The sequence below is a fragment of the Uloborus diversus genome, chromosome 8 (assembly GCF_026930045.1).
Source record: "Uloborus diversus isolate 005 chromosome 8, Udiv.v.3.1, whole genome shotgun sequence".
NCBI classification, from domain to species: Eukaryota; Metazoa; Arthropoda; class Arachnida; order Araneae; family Uloboridae; genus Uloborus; species Uloborus diversus.
In genome coordinates this window covers 124776049-124800500 of record NC_072738.1, presented here as the reverse complement: position 1 = coordinate 124800500, position 24452 = coordinate 124776049, and the positions used below count along the sequence as shown (strand labels likewise).

The 24452-nt window shown below is 34.4% G+C and overlaps 1 protein-coding gene across 1 annotated transcript in view; it reads right to left on the bottom strand.

Annotated features, from left to right (window-relative positions):
* LOC129227304 (uncharacterized) overlaps positions 1-18514 on the bottom strand; it is a 47123-nt gene extending 28609 nt beyond the window's left edge. The window contains exons 1-4 of the mRNA XM_054861844.1: positions 18388-18514; positions 12700-12867; positions 4913-5091; positions 2856-2999 (exon numbers count right to left, since the gene is read on the bottom strand). Coding sequence (XP_054717819.1) covers positions 2856-2999; positions 4913-5091; positions 12700-12867; positions 18388-18402 — 506 coding nt within the window. The 5' untranslated portion in view covers positions 18403-18514. The remainder of the gene's footprint in view (positions 1-2855; positions 3000-4912; positions 5092-12699; positions 12868-18387) is intronic.
* Between the last annotated feature and the right edge of the window lie 5938 nt (positions 18515-24452).

Below are 24452 nucleotides of genomic sequence, written 5' to 3'. Positions count from 1 at the left end.
CAAGTGATTTTTTTAACAAAATCTTTTCCTAAAATCAGTTGATTTTATTTTTATAAATTAATTTGCATTTTTAGAATGTATTGCTCTAAATTTAACTACTCTGCATTATACTACCTTAACTTCAGCAGGCAAAACTACATAGATCCCTCTTTCTGTGTGTTTAACAGATTTTCAGTCTTGCAATACTATTGCTTTTACTCCAATATTAGAGTTTAGAACAAAATAAAAATTTGCAGTTTTTCTTACGTACACCATGACTAACATGTTAAGAAAAGTAATTGTTCAACACATTATTTTACACTAAAAACTTACAATGGAAACCTTATCTTTAAGCAAAGCATAAAACAAAATCACACCTTATCTAAGCACACACACATTATAAAGTATTTATAAATCATAAAAATTTATTGAATAATTAGAGAACTTATCTTAATTTTAAAAATAAGCTGAGCGGATTTATCTATTGTATGAAATATATTATGTTTATAAATGTAAAGTAATTAATCTCTACAAATTTTTGAACATTAAAAAAAAATCTGGTTTAAATTTAAAAAATCCGACATTTTTGATTTTTTTTTTTAATCAAAAAATTACGAATTCTGGTCTTTTAATAAATTAAACATGAAATTAGGCTTAAGCAACAAAATAATTAGTTTTCAAAACTGACAAATGAAACAGACAACAGGCAAATGAGGAAGAAGCAGTAACTGGAGCCATAAGCTACCTTTCTCCTAGAACCTTAAGATTCCCTTACAGCATGGGAGAAGTGGTAGATTCTTCCTATGACCCTTGCTGAGGATCTAATCCAGGTCATCTGCAAGGAATTTAGCAGTCTTAACTACTAAGCCAAACTGAACATAGGCATGAGCACCAGTCCTGGTACAGTGGAGAAGAAGGTAGGAGCAACCAACTAGCTGTCTGCTATATAATTGAAAGAGCAAGGACAATTTGACCACATCCTATGCTCAGGTAGTGAATATTTTTGAGATGGCTGTTGTAAGAGAAAAATTCCCTTCAAAAAGGTTATCTCATGATGACATTGAATGACATAGAAGGAAAGTTTACTGAGGACAGGCATATTTCCCTCTGGGAATTGTATGCCAAAATCCAAAATGCTGTCACACATACAGGTACATTGCTTGCCTAGCAGGACGCAGAAACTGTAAAGTGGCCAAAATTAATACTTGAATGACAAAAATGGGTTAATTGGTGTCACTGCACTTAAAGTTTTGAGCACTAGAGACTTTCTAAAACCAACCAAAAAAGTTGTTCCAAGACGAAGAGTGTCAATAATAAAATTCCATGACTGCTGCTAAGACAGATCAACCAGATGAACCTGAAGTTCAAATCAGAAGAGCAACACTTCATCCACAAAGTGGAAGAACCACATAACCATCAGATAGATCTTTGATAAAGCCCCGGAAGCTGCAGAAACAATCAAAAATATTGACTTAGTAACATTCTACATTAGCACTCTGGTTACAGTACTTAGCTCCGTTGAGTCCACCTTTACTTCATTTCATTTATTAATACAGAACTAAAATACTTTAAAATTTCACCTTAGAATGATAGGAAAATTCAGGATAGGTTCAAAGGTGTTTGTCAGGATTTACATGATATGTTAGAAACAATCTGAGAGAGAGTACTTATTACACTTGCCTACACCTGTATGGGAGTATAAAGTGAAGAAAATACAATAAACTCTCAATTATAAGAGGGAGTGTGTGCCTTACTCGCACCTTTTCTCACCTTCAAAAAAAATTAATTTTTTCGGCAATGAACAATCTGAATGTAGATAAATGCGTTCATTTTAACTCAGTAAATGCAAAATTTATTTTTAGACATTCCTATTTTTTCTTTCCCCACCCTTTCCAATGACATCAAACCTTTTAAGATCACAGAATCCTGACTAGTTGAAATCTAATTTTTAAATCTACACTACTTACTGCTTTGGATCTACACTATATTTACTGATCTTTAAATCTCTGATTTGCGTTTTTGGTGTAACTTGCATGGCTCGAAAATTATATTTTCCCGACATGCCCAGGGCATGTAAAAATTCCGATTGGGTAGGAATCTTTTACCTTTACATGCCCGTCTGAGCATGTAACAATTATAATTTTTTATTTAAGTATTCGTAATCTAAAAGACTTATGTACTATTTATTTAAACTTTTCTCATATTTTATATTGAAACAGTTCTTGATTTGGATGTAAAGCTGTTAAATTAATTTTTTGTCTGATTAATGCTATATGACAAATTCAAATATTTTTATTATAAAACAATAAAAAAATGGGCATGAAAAAATTGTACACAGGAATGTAAAACATGCCCGGTAGGACATGTAAAATTTTTAAGATTTTTCTAGCCCTGGAACTTGCTTGCTCTGTTGCAGTTAATTGGCTTGCACAAATTGATCTGTTATCAGTAATCTGTTTGCAATAATGATCGATCCTCTTTAAGCTTTTACATGCATTTTTTTTACATACACTGCTACCATCTTAATTATAGTTATAATGCACCCAAGTGTTATTGATCTTTTAAAACTAATGTATACACTTTCATTGTTTTTTACTAATTTGCAGATTATCCATGATTGATTCGCCACCCTATTCCACAGATATTTGGGAGTTAATTGTTTATAAAATGGTACATTATAAAGAAATTCGGGATTTTTCAAAAATCTATATGTATTATTATCTGCCTTATTATTTTACTCAGATTCAAAAACATATAGACTAATATTTTAAAACTTGCCTAAGGAAGAATAGTTTGCAATTATGTAACTGTTAGAAACTACCATGTAGATGGATAATAAAGTAGAAATCATACTGTTTTAACATTATCATACTTACTTCTGATCAGCAAAGATTTCAAAACTTTTACTGATTACTTTAATGTAGTAATTTAACAAAAGATTACATCCTGGGTATCTCACAACACTAGATTTCTTTTCCATATTTTCAAGAGAATATACTCTGTAATGAACTAAACATGAGCTGAAAGAAATGTAACAGATAAATATGACACAAAAACTTAAAAAATTTCAATTTAATAAGTCATACACCATCTCAAAAATATAGACACAAGCACAAAAAATTCAATGCAAAAATAAGAGTGGAGAATCTTTCATTTCATATGTGTATGTGCATAGTAATAAATAGTACCTGAAACAAATTTTTGATTTGAATTTTATTGGCTCTTTTGGAATTGATCTAAATATGAAAGTATTAAGATTAACTGCAATTTTTGAGTGTTGCAATCAAGAAATAATCTGCTCACTTCATTTCATGCTTTTTAGTGTAAGAAAGCTTATAGAGAGCCTTTAGAATAAAAAGCATTTTCTAGATTTTATTTTCATTTTTTCCTTTTGAAATTTATTTCAGTTAAAACATTTTGAAATTTAAAATATACTTACCTGTTACCTATCCATATTAAAAACAAAAAAGGTTTTGATTTTTGTTTCAATATAAATGTATTGTGCATAAAGAGAGAATAACTTATATTTACCGTTAATCTGCTCTAGGTATTGCAAGCTTGTATACTCAAATTAAAAAGCAATTTTAATAAGCATATAGCAGAAAAAAAGCTTTTAAAAACTTTTAAACTGATGACTTGATTTAAATCAAAGAAAGCTTCAAAAACCTGCATTATCTGAAAAGTTTAAAATGCCCAAAATCTGCAAATATATGCTTGCTGAAGTTCAGCCTTGAAATTAGTAATTTTATTAACAAAATTAATTTTATAATTAGCATTATTTTCCATTTTTATTGGCAACAATCAAAAAGCGGGAGTAATTGGCAGGCATTATGACCGAGAAGGTAATTTTTTAAACAATGCTGAACTCAATGAAAAAACTAAAATTGCTGCATTAAAAATAAGCATAGATCAAATATCAGGATGTTACATTTATTCAAAAACACAGATAAAGCACTAATTTTTGCAAAAGTGAGGATATTTGGTGATTTAATGAGTAGAAAATTTTACTCACAAAATTTACAATACTTTAAATTACATAAAAAAATTACCAAATCAGATAAATTAAAAATATGTAAAAAATTTAGTAACTAAACTAAAATGTAAACAAATATCAATAATTCAAATAGAAAATTAAACAAGTACTAGGTTTAAGCTTTACACATAGTGAGATAATTTCCCTTCCAAAATAAATCAAGCCTCAACAGGCCATTAAAAGACTGAAATCTCAAACATGGTGTGCTGACCTGATTACAAAAATATTTAAGATATGAAAATTTCAAAAAAAAAAAAAATCATATCATCAAAAAACTTAAAAATATTTGCATCCTGTTTTAGGGGTGCAAGTGGACTTAAGTAAAATTTTCTGAAGACAGTGTGAAATTTTTGGAAACTCAACTCCCTCCCGCGTAAAACTCTTCAAATATGCATACAAAAATCACTGAAATCATTGAAAAAAATTTTTTTTTTTCTTTTAAATATAATTTTTCAGTTTTAGTCTATTGCTAGACCAAAATTTTCGGAAACGGCAACCCAAATTTGCCGGAAATTTTGAATTGCAAACATCCCTGTTCTATTTACTAATAAAAATAGTCATCTAAAATCATTAAGCACTCTGCATCGACATCTAGTTTTGTCATTCACATTTCAAAAATGTTTTTTTTTTTTTTTTTTTTGGCAATTGCAAAATTTTAGATGCCATTTATGATATTGTCTAGTTTTTCATACATTTTGAATTGCACAGTGCAATGTGATACTGCTTATTTTCTACACTGTAGGATGAGATTGCATGCTATTTGTCAAAATTTTATTAGCTTGCTATTAATGGCACAGAAAGAAAATTTTTAAAGCTTTGCTCTTTTCAGAAAACTACAAACATGATATTGATGTACCTTAATTTTTTTCATTTTTATCAAAAAACTGAAATTCTCCTTACATCATGATGTGACAGAAGATGTTCCATAATTCTGAGTTACGAGATGTTCTGTTCACTGATGTTCCAAGAAGAACATTATAGTAGAATTCTTTTCGCGTTTCATCTGTTGGAGGATAATTTTCCAATAAGCTGCATAAATACCTATGGGCTTCAGCAAGAACTCTAGCATCAGTGCATTTCTAAATAAGAGAAAGAACTTGTCAAAAGATTAAAAGATTTCAAATTAGCTGCATTGTAGCATGTCACATCATGTAAGTACAGAAGAACCGTCTGGTACTTACCGATTTTTACCACCTTTGGAGAAACCTGTTTTATCCATAGTTTTTCCCATCTTGGAGGAAAATAAAAATCCATGGTATTTTTTATTGTTTTTGCTATTTCTGTGCACATGTTTTTGTTTTTAAAATTAAAAAAAGGTTCATGTTTAAGGTTGTAAACATGAAGAGAAAAATTAAAATCAATTTACATCAACAGTAATCATTCATTACAAGTTACTACTTAATTTACCACAATTTAGAACAGCACATTGATTTTAACCCCCCCCCCTCACCCCCCATCCTTAAAATGGGCTTTCGACTGGGAGGGGGGGTTCTAAATTTGAAAAAAAAAGGCATCAATTTATTAGCAATTTTCTAACTAATTTCTAATTCAAATTATGTCACTCAAAATCAGACATTTTCTCTGGATAGTTCTATTTGAAATTAACCTATCAGTATTTTTGTGCTTCCTTTTAAGAACTAAAATGAGTTCAGTATGAAGATAGGATCCTTCTTCATTTCTTCGTTACATTGTAATGAAATTAATTGTTTTCAGCAACATCTAGTAAGTCAACTTGATGAATACGTACCTGTGTAGCTGCTTCCGTAGTTAGGAAAGCATCGCCATGTGTTTTAGCGTTATGGCGTTCTATTCCAGACAGTCTCCAGGAGAACCAGTGGGAGTGGGAAAGGAACATTCTTTCTTGAAGTGCTTAGTGATTTGAATTTAACTTTGAAATTAAGTTGTGTGCTTAGTATTTAACAAAGATATATATTGTGGGTACTCATTTTGTTCAAAATTTTAATTTCTACAAGTTATCTGCCTATATGTATGGCCATCAAAAGAGTTATTTTTGAGATATTGTTATATTAAAGAAAAAACAAATGTTTTTTGTCACTAAGTTGGCCGTATTGGCTAAAGCTCATTTAGGAGAAGGGGGAAGACTTAATATGGTCATTCCAGACCCATACGGCATAGATTTAAGCAATTTCCAGCTTTCTACCAATTATTTCCGTATCAAACTACCCAACCAAGGGGTGAGCTGGTTGGTCCGCGTCCTGCCCCTGGATAGCTGTTTTTGTTAACGGTGAACTGAACGCCAGCACTCCGTTTGGTGACCTGAGCAGAACAGTCCCAACATAGTCCATGCGTGTCGTAAAAAGCGACTAAAATGGATACCCAATCTAAGGTGAGAGGCACCGTGCTGATGGATGAATGGCATCTGGGTTTTCTGATGTCTCAAACGGTCCCCTCAAGGAACCAGGCGAAACCTCGTTGTATCCAGCCTTGCACCTGTACAGGGAGACTATGCGGGTGTCGACATTTTTTACCTCCCAGTTCTCAAGTTCTCTTATGGATAATTCAATTATAAATAAAGAAACAAAAAATGATTTGGAAAACAAAAACAAAAAAAATGAAGGGTTGGGTTCTTCTGCTGAAGATACCCAATCAGCCAGTGAAATGGCTCCTATGGAGCTGGATCCTGGCGCAAAAGGTGCAACAAGCAACCTTGCTGTTGGAGGCGGCGAGGATGCAGTTCTGCAATCTGCCAACTCTGCAGTAGGGGGGCAGGGTGCAGCTTCAAAATCACAAAAGCGCAACATGCGCAGACAAAAGAAAAGAAAGCAGGCACGAGAGGCGAAAGCTACTGGGCCAGCCATTCCTGAGAAGGTTGGTGGAACCAAACGGCTTCGGTCGGAGGTTTCAACCCCTTCTCCTGCTCAAACTACCACAGCTAAAAGAGTGAGGACAGGTCACTTGCCGACCTACGCCCAGGCAGCAAGTATGTTTAAGATGGCTGTCATTAGAGAAACCTATCCAAGGGAGAGGTTATCCCAAAATGAGGCGGAGAGGATCCAACTTGAAATCCTCAAAAGAACGGATCTGATCCCCACTGGGGAGCATACGCCAAAAATCCAAAGGGCTGTCGCACATGGTGGTGCATTGATTGTCCATTGTGACGATACTGAAGCCACTGTGTGGTTTCGGAACATACTCAATGGCAATGTTGAAGTTGTTGGTGACACTGCACTAAAGGTTGTCTGGGCTAATGAGTTACCAAAGCCTATTAAAGTTGCCTTCAAAACCAAGGATGTCTTTACTAGAGATGCAGGAGTGTTGCTTAAAAGAATCAACAGATTAAACCCCGAGTTGAAATCTGAGGAGTGGCGTTTCATCCACAAAGTGGAGGAACAATACACCATAAGATGGATCTTTGAGGTTGATCTGGAGTCTGCTGAAGCAATCAAAAATGCTGATTATGGAGCCTATACTGGCCTTGATCGTGGTACTTTCAAGATTCTGAGTGATCCCAATGTCAAGACCGGTGTGGCTCAAGTGGAACAGGCTTCTACATCAAAGGAGCAGGGTCCTCCTTCACAGGAGGAAACCCCAAAGGTAAGCAGCTCTGAAGAAGAGAGTACTATGCTCTCTCTTAGTATGTTAGAAATTGACTCTGGCTCTGATGAGACTCTCACGCCTACTTCGCCTATGTCGCAGGATGAGACTTTATCTGAGTCTAAAGAGGTGGTGGCTGTTAAGCCTCCTTAGTATTTATTGGGCTTTTGCCATTTCTCTCTTTTTTTTTTTTTTTTGCTCTATTATGATTATGGGCATTAAAATAGCACAGATAAATCTTCACCATAGCTGTGCTGCTTCTGCTCTTTTAAGTAGGAGGATGGCTAGAGGCGATTTTGATATTGCATTGATTCAGGAACCTTGGACCAGACATGGTAAAATCCTTGGTTTAAATGTTAAAGATCATAAGTTGCATTATGATCTTACCTGTGCTAGACCCAGAGCCTGCATTTTTGTTTGCACTAGGTTAAACGCACTTACTCTCATTAAGTATTTAGACGGAGATAATGTTGCTGTCAGGATCACTTATGGAGATGATGGACATAAGGAAGAAATTATCTTTATGTCGGCTTACTTACCTTTTGAAAAGCAAGAACCTCTCTCTGAGAGTATGAAGGCACTCATTGAGAATTCTAAAAGTAACAATAAGAAATTCATCATCGGTTGTGATGCCAATGCTCACAATGTTGTTTGGGGCAGCTCTGACTGTAACAAATGTGGTGATAACTTGTTGGAGGACGTTTTAATGTATGACCTTTGTCTTTTTAATAAGGGCAATGAACCTACCTTTGTTACATGCAATAGGAAAGAGGTTACTGACCTTACAATCTGCAACAATTCTTGTGTTGATCAGGTTACGGATTGGAAGGTATCTGATGAAACAACTTTATCTGATCACCGACTAATCTCTTTCTCTGTTACAGGTCTTAAAGAGACATACTTTCCCTTTTAGGAATCCCAGGAACACCAACTGGGAGGCCTTTAAGGAGGACCTCAAGTTGTCAATTCACGATTTGTCTGGTAAGTTTAATTCATTATTGGATTTGGAGTTGTCTGTTGACCAGTTGCAACGCGCCATTCTCCAATCCTACTACCAGAACTGTAAGGCTAATGTCACTGACTCGCCAAGGTTAGTTCCTTGGTGGTCTAGAGAGATCAGTGACCTACGTAGCAAATGCAGAAAGCTCTTCAACAGAGCTAAGAAGAATGGTGATTGGGGTACTTATAAAAGCACCCTCACTGATTACAATAAAGCCATCAGGGATGCTAAATATGCTTCCTGGAGGAATTTCTGTGATAATATTAAGGATGTTCCTGCTATGGCCAGAATAACAAAATTCATGACCAGAGACAGGAATTGCGACCTAAATACACTGAAGCGCACTGACGGTAGCTTCACTGAATCTGGAGGTGATACCCTAGCAGAGATGCTAAAGGTCCACTTTCCCGGTTCAAATGTTATAGATGGCCCACTCCTTTCAGCCACATTACCTGTTAGATGGTGTACAAAGCGCAAATGGGACTGTGCTAGAAGCATTGTCACTTATGAAAGGGTTCTTTGGGCAATTAACTCATTTAAGCCTTTCAAGACTCCTGGTACAGATGGCATCGTTCCTGCCCTTCTTCAGAAGGGTATTGAGGTTCTTGCCCCTGTACTCTGTAGGATTTTTAGAGCTTGTATTGCTTTCGAGCACGTTCAAAACTGCTTGGAGGCACACCAAGGTTATCTTTATACCAAAAGTTGGAAAAGATAACTACTATGAGTCTTTTAGACCTATTAGTCTCACCTCCTTTTTATTGAAGGCTTTGGATAAGTTGGTTGAGAGACATATTAGGGAAACAGTGTTGAAAGTCTCCCCTCTCTCTCCTTCTCAGCATGCTTATCAGCCTGGCAGGTCTACTGAAACTGCCTTATATAGTCTCTCCTTTATTTTGGAGAAGTCTTATAAGGACAAGGAGTTAGCTCTGGCTGTCTTCCTTGATATTGAAGGTGCCTTTGATAGAGTCCCTGTTACTACTATCTTGAGAGCCCTTGCCAGTAGGGGTATTGATGTAACTATCGTTAATTGGATTGAAAATCTGTTACGGTATAGGTTTGTCAATGCCTCTATTAGTGGTGTCGATTTAACTGTTCACGCAAATGCTGGATGTCCACAGGGTGGTGTTCTTTCACCTATCCTTTGGTGTCTTGTTGTAGATTCGCTGCTTGAAAGCATTACTTCTTCTGGCCTTTTTTGCTGTGGCTATGCTGATGATGTGGTCATTGTGGCCAGAGGCAAGTTCTTAGACACTGTCTCCTCAATCCTATCACATGGTTTAAAATGTGTGGAAAGATGGTGTCATTCTGAGGGTCTTGCTGTAAATCCTCTTAAGACCACTATGGTTGCTGTTACATGTAAAAGAGCAATCCAGGTGAGTAGTATTACTTTTTTCGGACAAACTCTCAGCTGTGCTGACGAGGTCAAGTATCTTGGGATCTATTTTGACTCCAAGATGAACTGGAAGAAACACTTCACCCACTGTTTGGCAAAGGTTAATAAAGTCCTTTGGTCTTGCAAGAGAGCTATTGGTAGAACCTGGGGGCTCAGCCCCAGGGTTATCCATTGGATCTACAAGATGATTATCTGTCCCATCATTACGTATGGTTCTATTGTCTGGTGGTCAAGAACTAAACTTGACATTGCTAAAAATGAGCTTAACAAGCTGCAGAGGTTAGTCTGCATAGCCATGACTGGCTGTATTAGGACAACGCCTACTGCTGCGCTGGAACTACTTTTAGGTTTATGTCCGCTCCATATGCGGACTGAAGCTGAAGCTTTCTTGTGTATGGAGAGGCTTAAACGCTCAAATCAATGGAAAGCCTACTCTTGTTACCTTTCCTGGAAGTACTTTGATGAGGATGTACTTACCCATCCTCTTTCTGGCCTGCCAAGTGACTACTTGCTTGGCGAGTATGCTGTTGATAAGCCATATCAGGTTATCTTTCCTTCTAGGAGTGACTGGAGGGATGTTACCTTATCTCATGGTAAAGATTGCACTCTCTGGTACACCGATGGTTCTAAGATGAATGAAAGGGCTGGGGCTGGGGCTTTTTGTCCCGGTGATGGTATTGAATATTCCTGTCCTCTGGGCAAGTTTACTTCTGTTTTTCAGGCTGAAATTTATGCTATCCTGGTGTGTTGTGGTATTTGCCTGAGTCGTGACTATAGAGACCGTTGTGTTCATATATGCTCTGATAGTCAGGCTGCCTTAAACGCACTCAAGAAGGTTGTTATGACATCCCACATCGTTTGAGAGTGCTATAATTTGCTCTGCAATCTTGCAAAGCTGAACAAGGTTACCCTTCGCTGGGTACCTGGACACTCTGGAGTGCAGGGAAATTGAAAAGGCCGACTATCTTGCTCAGAATGGTTCTGATATCTCTTTTGTTGGCCCTGAGCCAGCAATTGGGATTTCGAAAAATCTTATTAGAACTGCTGTTTTTTATATTTTTGGTAAAAAAACAGTATAATAACTGGCGCAACCTTAATGGACAGCGGCAGGCGAAAGAACTTAATAGAGGTTGCCCTAGTATTAGGGCAAAGGAGCTCTTAAGTCTGAACCGCAACAGCGTCAGAAGAGCTATTGGCCTCCTTACTGGTCACTGTACCTTGAAGCGGCATCTTACTATTATGGACGTGTCTGGTGACCCAATTTGTAGAGGCTGTCGCTTTCATGAGGAAACTGTTGCACATATTCTGTATGATTGTGATACCTTTTCTGCCTATAGGTTTGAACACCTTGGCTGCCACTTACTTGATCCTTGGGAAATCTATGATATTCCCATTAAATGCCTGCTAATCTTTGCTACGGCTACTGGTCTTTTTTAAGATTTTTGTTTGGGGTTTAGTACAATAGACCTCTGGTCGCAGTGCTTGGCTCTGCTGAGCCCCCGTCTCCTTCATTTCATTCATTTCATCATTCAACTACCCAACCACTGGGCTACATTCTCAAAAAAAAAATTTTTTTTTCAGAAATTCTATTAAAATTATTAATTTTTAAGAAACATGATACTTCTATAAGCTCATTAGTTCAGTAAAATAAATGCAACTAATTTTTTCCCCTAAGTTAGTATTTTTAAACAAAAGAAAAAACATGAATTTACCAATCAAGTTAAACAAAAATAAGTAAGATGAATATTGCAATCTAAATCTGGGTGTCCTCTTAACAATCTGTAGCAAAATACAAGTTTGTATGTGTATGCGTACGTGTACAGAGCCTTTACAATAACACTATGATTTATTCAAGCGTACATCTGATGCAAAATTGCACACACCTGTTAAAACCAACACATTTTTCCACAACTAATTTAACGTACTCTAAAACCTGCACTGCAGAAGAAATATGCCGATTTGTCATGGCTGAGAAAGTGCATACCTTAATTCAGCGATTCTCAACCTATAGTCCACAAGCAATTTTCATGTGATTTGTGAACAACGAGTGAAAATTCATCTTGGATATGGAGGCGAAAATTAGAGTACATGATCACAAAAACTTGGAATCTTTTTATTTCACCAAATATAATTGTTGTGAAAATATTATTTTTTTTAATGTGGTACGCCTAGGATTTGGAACGGTACCAAGTGGTCTTGTCCTCAGTGGTGAAAAAGTTGAGAACCACTGCCTTAAATCCTAATAGTGCACAGGAAATTCAGAAAATGACAAAGTAAGAAACTTCAGATAAAGACATTAAATCAGACTGACGTAAGTACAAAAGTAGCGATTTTTCATTTATTAGTGCATTGTATGTAGAAACCTATTCCGCATCGAGCCATGTGAACTTAATTCTTTAAAAAAAAAATAGTTTTCAAATTTCTACCAGGGTTAAAAGAGTGGGCATCCCATCTTTTGCATGTGCCAGAAAAAGTTTCATCCTTCTCATGTAAAATTACCATGTTGTGACTTACGTCCTTTTTGGCTCTGAGGTACAGAATTGTACAAATGGATTTCTCATTAAGTTACAATTTATAATGCACAGAGAAAATTTTATGAAGGCTTCACTTTTGACAATGAAAAAAAGGGTAATGTAATTCCTAAACTCAAGTTGAGAAATAATTGTACGCTACATTTTAAATCTTAACATGAACTCATTTTCAAATGAAAAGCAACAGCAAAGTATATCACATACTCACCATCAGTATCTCAAAGATCACTAATTTAAGCGTGTGTTCATTTGGAATATATTGCAGATCAATAGCAATCAAAAAATCCATAGCAGTCTCATAATTCTGTTGATCAACAAGCGATTTAAAAATTACTTGCAAACTTTCATCCATAGGCAAAGTTCTACTTTCTTCTTCCTAAAAAAAAAAAAAAATATTTTTAGTGCATTTTTTTCTTTAACGCAATGAATTTCGGAACTGAAATAAATATCACACAAGATCAAAAAGTCAAGAAAATCCGACATTTCAAAAAGCAATCCTGACAAATCTTACCAGGACTTGATCAACACATAGTTCTATAAGGATCTATGGATGTGGAGTAGACACCAAAACTTTTAGATTTTAAGGCATCACAATAGGGTAAATTTCCTAATTTTTTATCTTTTTAGCACATCTCTCATTATCACAATTTTAGAATACATTATGGTAGGATTAGTTTATTATATGTAGGTATTAATGTTTAACCTAGTATTCAACCCATTAAAGTGAAAGTGTACGGATTTTCTTGTGGGAAGCAACCATCTTTTACCAGAATCCTGGGCGTCATTTTGGTTTGATCAAACCTTGGTTCTTTCACTCAGCTCAAATGTCTTCCAAATAATTGATTTTTATCTTTACAGTTCAATAGCGTCTGAAGCTTTACATACACTTCCATTCTTCAAAGTGTTTTCACATTTCATTTTTTTTTTTAAATGGTCAGATAACAAATAATTATTACAGTATTTGGAAATTTGGATAAAAAATGTCAATAGTATCTTCCACTGAGTAAAATTTTTCATTTTCAATATTTTTTTTTCCAAAAATCAATTTTCATTTTGATAGTAGGGGGAAAGGGGGCACATGTGAGGACGGGGCACATGTGAACATGGTATGTTTTACTAGGATAATGTCAAGCAAAAATTTTTTCAAAATTCTTAAGTAATGGCAGTACAAGTCCTACTTCTTGGTCAAACTTTTGGACCAATGAGTAAGTTTATGTTTTTGTGGTGACAACCTCTTTGTTTTAGCTGGTGTTGTATGTAATTTTATTGATGTCTTCTTCAAGTGAAAATATATTTTAAACAAACTAATATAAATTTAATTATTGCAAACCATTATATGAACATTCAAGTAAATTTATGACAATGTTTAAATTTTAAAATTAAATTAAGAAACCTTTATTTTTAAAAATTAGTTTTAAGGTAGGTGACGGGGCACTTGTGAACAATACAACATGTAGGGACACACGTGAACAGTTTTCATAACTCAACGTTAAATCCCGGTTATCACAAATTTGCCATTTCAACTGCGCTTGCGCACGGACTTAGCTTTTTGGGCTTTCTGTTTTAAGATTTCGTGTTGCTTGTTTATATTTAGGTTGTGCTAAAGTCCCAACAAATTAATGAATGCGATTAGAGTATTTTCACAGCGATTTCGGGATACATTATATGAAACTACGGATATGAATAACTGATAATCTTTATAAAGAAAAGAGAAAAATGACACTTAAATATTAATTGGTATGGAAATATTTATTTAACATAAACGTAAAACACGTTATGTACTTCAAAAATGATCGGAATATTACAAATATCCGTCTTTTGCGGATATTTTACGTTAGGCGTAAACAACTAAGTATTATACATTTGTATTTAGGTTGAGGGTTCCGCTTTGTATTGGAAGTGATCCTGCAGATTGAGTACGCTCTTCTGAGGTTAAAAATTTGACCCTAAAAAGGGCCTTTGTTTGATAGAAAAATCAGGCTCCAAATCCATTAATAATTAAGACGCAAAACTCAATCTTTACCGAGGCGTAAAAACTAAATCAAAGACAGCTTTGTAATTTCTAATTTTTATCTGTTCTTATCTCATATTAACAAATTTAAATGTTTTTCATTAGTTTGAGCAAGAGTTTCGAAATCAGCAAAGTCCGCGCACAAACACAGTTGAAATGGCAAATTTGTGATAACCGGGATTTAACGTCGAGTGTTTTCATATCCTCTATATAATATAAATATTAGTTTAGGGTCATTATAAGTATTAAAAATGGTACAAAGGTTTATAAATTTACATTTTGAGCCCATTTATAAAAATCTGCCTGATAGGCATTTACAAGTCCACGTCACAAGGAAGGACTGCATAAGGACTCATTGCATAAATTATTTAAACTCTTGTGTGCAGGAAACACTTCTAAAAATCCAACTCCCCAAAGTGGAAGAGCAGCAAATAATTTTGGGATTAGAAATTTTAAATAAACCAGGGTCTCAATAGTGTTTAGCTGTTGACAACTTAGTAAGTTCTTGTTTTCTTACAGAATTTTCAACCTCTGTGAGGCTAAATTTTAAAGCAAGCAAATTAGAGTGCGGAATCCATTCCCCATTTATCTAGTATCACATCCGACAGATGATTTAATAAATACTCAAATCACAGACCGTGGAACATTATTGGTAAATTAAAAAAAAAAAAACGAGTTTGTTATGTGGTCTGAAGTCTAAAAATGAACACAAAAATTACACTGAGGATACAATCTATTCGTGAGGAGATCTTCGGATATTCCCAATTAGTAATTGAAAATGAAATTTATCAACCCATTGGATATCGTATAAAAAGCGTTAGAATTCATTCTTCAACAGTTCTCAAAGCTCAATAGAATTGTTCTTTGTATGGGAATCTTAAATCAACCTTACCTAAATCACAGTAAAACCTTATAATGTATCTCAGAATAAAACTAGTATGTTGTGGCCATCACGAAACTTTCTTCTATATTTTTCCTTTTTCTGATCCCTCCCCATGCTTGACGAGGAAGCAATATTCCCAACAAAAACAAAATTACAGATGCAAAAACTTGACAACCATCCAAATGTCTGAATTATTGCAAAAGCAAAGCAAAGAGCGAAAATTGAAAGTTATTTTAAAAGCATTGCTTGAATTAATTACAAATATTTTATTTGTTAACAAACATGAAATGGCAACAGTTAAACATTTTAAATCATTGAGATAATATTTCCGATCATTTCCATACAATTAAAATCACGAGAAATACGCAGATGACAGTCTATTACGATTTATCTTTCTTATTGTTGCATTAATAAAGCTATTTTTATTCAAAAAAAATTAACACCTCTTGGAGCGATTGGAGTCAAAATTGAACCAAAGCCTGTTTACATATGGATTCACATATATTCCAAATTTCAACCAGAACGTAGCATTACTTCTTGAGTTAGGGCACTCACAATGGAAAAAAAGAACGGGCGATTGCGCTACCCCCTTTTTAGCTGTTGACACCAAAATAAAATCAGCTCTTATACCCACTAAGGGCTACTTGCCGATAAATTTTTCTTTCATTCCGTTCATTATTTCTTGAGATACAGCAGTCACAATCGACGACAAAAAACGTTCTATAGCTCAACCACCGTTTGAGTTATTGACACCAAAATTGAATCAGCACCTGTTCCTGTTAATGTCAACATATGGACCAAATTTTGTTTGATTCCGCCAGTTACTTCCTGAGGAATAGCAAGCACGCGTAACTCAAAAAACGTCCCATTGCTCCACCCCTCTTGGAAGAATTTGTGCCAAAAACCAATGGGCACAAGTTCACATAGGGGCACATGTACCAAATTTCGTTCGATTTCATGCGGTAGTTTTTGCTGTAGAGCGGCCACAAAAAACTGGTCACACACAGACGTGACACACGGACACACACAGACAGACAGACATTTTCCAAAAAAAGTCGAAATGGACTCAGCACACCTCAAAACGTTCAAATCCGTCAAAATTCGAAAATTTGCACGAATCCAATACTTTCTTCTATATACAGTGGCTCCCAAAAGTGTTCGTACACCTACAACTTTCAATGAAATAGGCCCCTATGCATTGGTTAGAATTAATATTTCAGAATAGGTATTTAATTATAAGATATATAATCTATTTTTAACAAAATTACACGAAATTTTTAAAAAAACCATTAAAACTTAATTGTTTAAAAATCAAAAACCAAAAAGTGCCGGAAATTTTATCTCACAAAAATCTTCATACACTTTGAAAAAATCTAAAAAGATTAGTAGATAATCTAACTTTTTATAAAATTATTATTTAGTAGAGTATCATGGAGTATCAACAACAGCTTTTAAACGTCTGGGAATAGATTTCATTGTTTTTTCTTTCTTTTTTTCTGCGATTTCTGAGTAAGTATTCAGCCGCACTTCGAGTCTTACTGTTTCTAGTTCGCTTTTCGATTCAATGGTCTATTTTCGTAATCTAGCTACCAGATATCTACAAATATGTTCCATTAAGTTTAAATCTGGCGATTGAGGAGATATTTTTAAGTTTAAAGACAATTTTGGAGGCTCCAACCGCAAACGTGTACTTCTTATCGTTATTTTGATAAAAAACAAAGTTGTTTCCAATTACCAAATTTTGGGCTGATAATTTGAAATTGTTTTTTAAAATATTTAAATGAACAGCATGATTCATTATTTCATCAAAAAATTCAAAATTTCTAAGTCCTGTTACAGTTATGCACCCTCACCCAAGAACACCTCACCGTCCTGATTAACGGATCCAGCTAAGTTCTTAAGATTAAATTCCTCATTTTTTCTTCTATTGACAATTATACAACAATTCAAACCAAAATATTGAATTTATTTTCCTCCATAAGTACGACTTTGTTCCAAAACGTTTTGAGCTTATTTATCATTTATTTTACGACGGAAAGCGTGAGCTTAGTGTTTTTCGCATGAACAAAAAAATTTCTGCGGGAAGAAGTCCCCTTTAATGCAACTAACCAGAGAACTTGGCGAACAATTTTAGGTGAAAATTAAACGTAAAATGTTTCATTCAACTATGCAGAAACTTTTTCAGCACTCAAATGCGCATTTTTCATAATTTCTTTAACTGTAAACCTCCGATCACGCTTTGTTACCATTGCCAGTTGACCTTTTCTTACCTTGTTTTCGATCCGATTCTTGTCTTAAAAGCATTTTATCAAGCACTTCACTACAGAATGGTATAAATTAACTAATTTAGGAACATTTCAAACCAATTTGTGGCTACTGTGAGGGGAAAAAAACAAATTTCGAATCGTGTTTGTTGTTTTCTACGCATACCAGCCATTTAAAAATAATAAGCAGAATATTAGGGAATGAATAAACAAAAAATTAAAGCCAAATGACTTTTAAGGGTCAATACAATGCAAAAATAATAAGAAACGACATATGATAATTTTAATCATGAATTTATTCGAAAATATTTCAGTGTACGATGACTTTTGTGGCGTATTTTTTCTCTGTCTCTTCGTTTTTTGACAAATTTCAAAAATAAAATCTGGCAATATTTTGAAAAACACTACTGGGTTTTATTCAGAATGGCATAGGAATGATGCGAAAAAAAAATTGGACTTCATATTCGAATTCAGTTTTGCGTTATTTTGGTTTTACTACAAAATCTCAAGGGGTACGAAGACTTTTGAGAGCCACTGTATTAGATATAGTAGAAGAAAGTAAAAAGAAGGCTTCATTAGAGAACCATCCAAAAACCCAGCATATATATTTTTTTTCAATACACTACTTCAGAAAAAACGAAAATCTTCCTATAGCAACACACTATTTCAATTAACTGAAAACTTTTTTACCACCGGTTGTAAAAATTATGAAACGAATAAAAAAAATACATATCTTACATCAACACGATCCATTTTTACAACATTTGAAAAACCCACAACTTTGCCTCTTCGCCAGCAAAACAAAAACAGTAACAAGTGACTGCGCTGCCGGCTGCCCGGAAATCGATCGGCTGATGACGTCACATTGTTTTTTATCTCCCTCCCCCCATCCTGGAGGTATGATAACAGGAAGGAACACCGGAACACGGCGGTCTGGGAAGATTGGCGCCGCATATTGGGCGCCGAGTATTTTGGGCGCCGGGAACATTGGGCGCCGAGCATTTTGGACGCCGGGAACTTTGGGCGCCGAAAACTTTGGGCGCCGAGCATATTGTGCCCAGTATTCCCGGGGCCTAAAATGCTCGGTGCCCAATGTTTCCGTAGTCTGACTAATAATAGGAACAGGAAACGCTGCAGGGTTACCATATTTGGCAACTTATCGCTTAGTTGAAAGATTCTAATTATTCACTTCGAAGATATGGATAAAGACAGAACAAGCACTTAACTGGGTCACAGTTAAAAATGGTATAAATAGAAATTCTTCACAGTAATAATATTTTTTAAATTAGTATTTTTCACTTTTAAAACATAAAAAAAGCCTTGAAAAAATCGTAAACAAGAGTAAACATCGCATAATGTAATTAAATTAACTTTTTTTTACGTTTTATGTGAATTCATTTTTGGTGTTTTCTGGATTGTACAGATCAAGTAGGTCATTCGCAGAGTCTTTTTTTCTTAAAAATCGGATAATGACAATTAAAATAATAATAATGAACAAGAAACTGAGAAAAGTTGGTAAAATTTTAATTAATGCTTCCATGAGCATCATCAGAAGAGTAGGGAGAGAATCGAATGCTCCAAACTTATTTCATATAGGGACTCTATAGATGGGACTGCGGCCCTGTGCCCCCAATTTTTAGGGCTCACGTGCTCACGATGATGATATGTCGCGAGAATTGAAGGTTAAATGCTTAATCATTAGGCCTCCAGAATAATCTAAACTACTTGAGAATGTAAAATGTTCCTAATTTTAAATTTTTATTTTAAAAAAATCACTTGCGCTGAGTGTTGAAAAATACCTTTAAATGCCCCCCCCCCCCCTTCCCCCCAAAAAAACACACACACACACATACACTGACGTCCCGTCTCTAAAAAACAAGAAGCGGGATATTTTGAAAACGCAGGGCAACTAAAACTGAGTGCAAAAAATACATTTTATGTTATTTTGTTTTTTGCTGTTATATGTAATACACTAGTCTAGGTTCGGGGCAAGGCCTCATTTCTAATTTAAAAAGTGTTATAAGAGCCAGTGGCTTGGCCAGAAAAAATTGCACTAAGTCTTCAGAAATTAAATTAATGCGTAAATAGACAGGATCCCGTCGATAATGAGAAAAAAACACGATGCAGACTGCGTCATTGAGATTTTTAGAAGTTTTGGACAATTTGTAGGTGCTCTGTAACATCTGAAGGGGTACGTCATCATTCTTAATGGACAACTTTGAAAAAAAAAAAAAAAAAAAATTGCAAACAAGTGCAGGAACTGGACTGCCATGCGCTGGAATTTAGAACAAAACAGAATATAAAAACAGAAAATGAATACATTTAGAAAATAAAAGTTTTTAATTTCGTTTATATGGGTCGCTCTCTCTATTCAAGGAATATGGTCAGTAAGATGGCCTGAAGAAAATCGGTAAAACTTCACTGCATTTTTGGGGAAATAAATGGACTAAAATGAAGAAAATTGAAATGGAAATATTCGGAACTCCAGCGCTCGAATACGCTACCTTGCGGTGATTTACAAAACTGCAAATGAAACTAAAACATTGCCACGTTGCGTTCCACGTGTGTCTGTTGACGTAAACACAGGCAGTTTGTTCTGAGTATTTATTAACGCAATCAGTGTGTCTTAGTTTGCTTTCAGCTACAGAAATTAATTCGTCCCTTAGTAGTATTCTCGAGCTTCTCAAAATAATGTTAGTTTTCATTATTTCCTTAATAATTGGTGAAAGCGAAAATTCTGGATTAACAAACTTGGATAACGTTATACAAGGTAAAAATTTTTATTGTTTTGTATGAATTTATATGGGGTTCTTTTTAATCTTAAATTAATTAAACTTACCATATTTTACAGCAGCATTTAGTTGGAATGGACAGTATGCAAAGTATTTTCTTGAATATATTAACGTAGAACAAAATGAATAACCGAGAAAGAATTTACTTTATTCCTTTTATTCTCAGCTGAAAGGGTTCGCCAAATTTGTTTAGGGTTATAATTTTAGTATAGTGCGAGGAAAGTAGCCTTGGCGAGATTTCGCGTTTTTAGTTAAACCATTTTTAATTTTTATCATGAGTGGAATAAAATGGTAGTAGGATTACAGAATTCGATAAGTGAAAAGAAATAATGGTCAACAACTGAAAAGAAAACTACCACCATATATCCGTGAGAATTTTGTTGATGATTTGTATAACATGACACAATTAAATCGTAACTCAGAAATTAGAAAAATCGAAACAGAAAATTTTTAAATTAACCGATTCGGGAATTCGAGAGAAATAACTCGGCTACAAATGGAAAACAATAAGCGCTAGCCAAGCAAGGCAAAAAAGTATCATCTTCTTTCGATAACAATTTGTAATGTCATATTGAATTTTCTAGCATTAATTGTTATTCTTGTCAGGCCACAGTTATTATTTAGTTTTATCAAGAATTGATAAATATCGAATTCAAAATCGTGGAAATAGCTGCTTAGAACTACGAACTACGTAGTTTGCATTAATCTTTGACGTTTAGTAATGCTTCTTGAATTCTCATTTCTTTCTACGTGGGCCAGAATATCCACAAGACTTTGAAAATTAATTTAAAAAGAATAAAGCGAAAAAATCATACGTACGAACAAAAATCACAACACTTTTAGCATTTTCTTCGTTACCATGTGCGTTTGTTTTGGTTTTTAAGTCCGCCATTAGACAGTGACTTCGGTGCCCCCTATAGTTCGTTGGAGTTGCGAATATAAAAATGAAAGTAAATGTTAAGTTTATACTCGTGTATGAAAAGCTTTCGTTTTTTTTTTATCGCGGTTTTTCAAAAAGTTTCGATTTCATGATTGCGATTTTTGGTAATTATTGGTATACCTAATTTTTCATTTAATTTCAGGCATTGCATGATTACTGAATAGGTCAACTAGGCCGTGGCCCCAAACGGCTTTTTTTTTTTTTCAAATTGATTTCGTCAATGGCTAAAATTGTAAGAGTTGACCACACAGGGCTCCCTGATGTCTTAACCAGGCCCTAATTTTGGGAAAAAAATAGATGGTTTGACCAGTTGCGGTTTTAGATTTAGAGCCCGTCAGAATACAAAGTTGGAGGCCCTGTCTAAAACAGAACTATGTAAAGCATTAATCATGTGCACTTTTGTGCGTCTTTCGGATCCCCTTTACAGTTGCGACACATGGTAAATTCGCTACTGGGTTTGACTTTAGATGAATTTGATCTGCTCTATGTTTTTCAGATATACATTTTCTTAGCTGGTATACACCACTTGGACTATATTTTGGTTTATAAACCACATAATTTTATTAGATTGGCTTATATACCACATGGTGTGAATCATGACATGGTTTGTTTATATATGTACAGCGTTGTACTAGTGGAAACAGAAATACATTTTCTTAGCTGGTATACACCACTTGGACTATATTTTGGTTTATACACCACATTATTTTATTTGATTGGTTTACATACCACATGATGTGAATCATGACATGGTTTGTTTATACATGTACAGCGTTGTACTAGTGGAAACAGAAGGTAGTTAGCAGAAAATTTAAAAAAAAAAAGTGTATACGCTAAAATTTGAAATGAAGATGAAGGGTAATTTAGGTCAAAACAATGCAAATTGGAATTAAGAATTTTCGTAAATCATCCCATTTAATAAGGTTAGGTGCACATTAGTCTATGAACTATGACGAACTTCCCCATTAACGTCCCTATTAAGTATTTTCTTTATGTCATGGAATTTTTTGAGATTTTTTTAAAAAGTTTCTTTACTTTATGACATTAAAAAAAAAGTCTTCAATTGTTCACATGAGCCCCTATAATAACTCTGCTCACTATCAAATTTCAAAGTTTTTCAGCACGTCTGTTTATTGGATAGACAAGAAAAAAAAATAAGACTACACAAAAAATAATTTTTTTTTAAATTGTTCCTACAAAAAATTAGGGACTTTTAATGATTACAACTAGGGGGCATTAAAGTTCTCTTCTGGAACATTTGGTTTTTAGTCATATTATCATTCTCAGCATGGAATTTTTTACTTTCTGGCTATTGACCATAATGTTCATTCATTTTACAGCTCCCTTTGAATTAAATCTTATGTAGATAGCAAAAAGATTAAAGAATTGTGCACAACTACTTTTTATATCATGTAGCGCGGCTCTAGTAGTTCTGCAGCCCTAGGCGATATTGACAAGTGCCCCCCCCCCCATTGAATAATAAAATAATAATATATTAATAAAATAAAAATAATAGTAAAGTGCTTAAAATTAAAGCGAGTTTCTAGTTAAATTCTAAACTGATTTTTGCATATCCAAGCACTGGTACACACTTTAATTTTAACATTAAAGTAGTGCATCTTATGCCATAGAAACAGATATTAATATTTTCAAAAGACTTTCAAATCATGCAATTTGCCACCTCTAAAATTAAATTGAATTTCTAGTTCAATTCCAAACTATGTGTAGCATATTCAAGCACTGGTACACACTCTTAAATATATATATATATATATATATATATATATATATATATATATATATATATATATATATATATATATATATATATATTGCATTGAAGCAGTGAATCTTATGACGCTGAAACAGTTATTCATAATTAAAAGAAAAAAATGTTTCAACTTTGAAATTTTCTACCCCTAAAATCTGCTGCACTAGGCGATTGCCTACCCCAGGAGCCAGGCCTGATATCATGTAATGTATATGTGTTAAATTATGAAAGAATGCTTGATTAACTATTGCAGATGCAAATAATAATACTAAACACACAATTACTTTAAAGATTGAAATGGGTGCCCTTCTCCAGGTCCAGGGTCTCATCCCCCTGAGCACTCTGCAACCTTAGCCGACAAAATAAATTATGACAGCATTTAATATGCATGTACAAAACAAAGTTGGAATTTTCATGTAATGTTCCTATAATTTTTCTCCTCTCTTGCCCGAGTTTTATAACGGGGAAAAAATATAACATGTAAAGTACAGCTGTCAAACAATAACACCCAAGTAAAACGCATTTTCTTCATTTTAATTTTTATAATTTGTTGCCTAATGGGAAGGCAATAATGAACAATGTTATACCATGGTTAAGTTATGAGCCAAGTGCAAAATATATCCCTCAATCTTTGAGGTATAATAAGTTTCTACCGCATTTAATTAGTTTAAAAAGAAATGTTGGTCTTAGCTAAAATTAAAAACATGTTTTTTAGTCACTGATAACTAAATCTTACTGAGTACAATATGAATATTAACAAACCCTGCTCCCGTTCATGATTATTCAAATCAATCTGAAATACAATTTACTTTTTCAAATTTACTAAATTGTAATTTATGAGAATTCGTCATTATTTCACACATATTACATAATTCAACAGATAAATTCGATGTTATGCATAAAGTTGATCATAGAACGCTGCGGTTAGTAACCGGTTGACCGGTGAGATTTGTCGAACGCAAGGAATGCTTGCGTTCGATGAGCTCAACTGGTAGCTACCAGTTAATCGATCACGTGACATCTAATGATCATGTGCTTCAATCAACTAATCAACATATTAATACGGTAACCGGTTGATGATAAAATGCAGTGGTTAGCAACCGGTTACTCAGTGGTCGACCGGTTAGGATCGCCGAACAAAACCAATTACAGTACATTGGCGAAATAATTGGTCATATGGACTGAAACTAAAAAACGCAATGGAGTTAAGAACATTGAGGAGACACTTAACAGAGCTATGGGGGCATTGTCCAGTTGGTGTGATAATAATAACATGTTTTTAAATGCTTCAAAGTCAGCT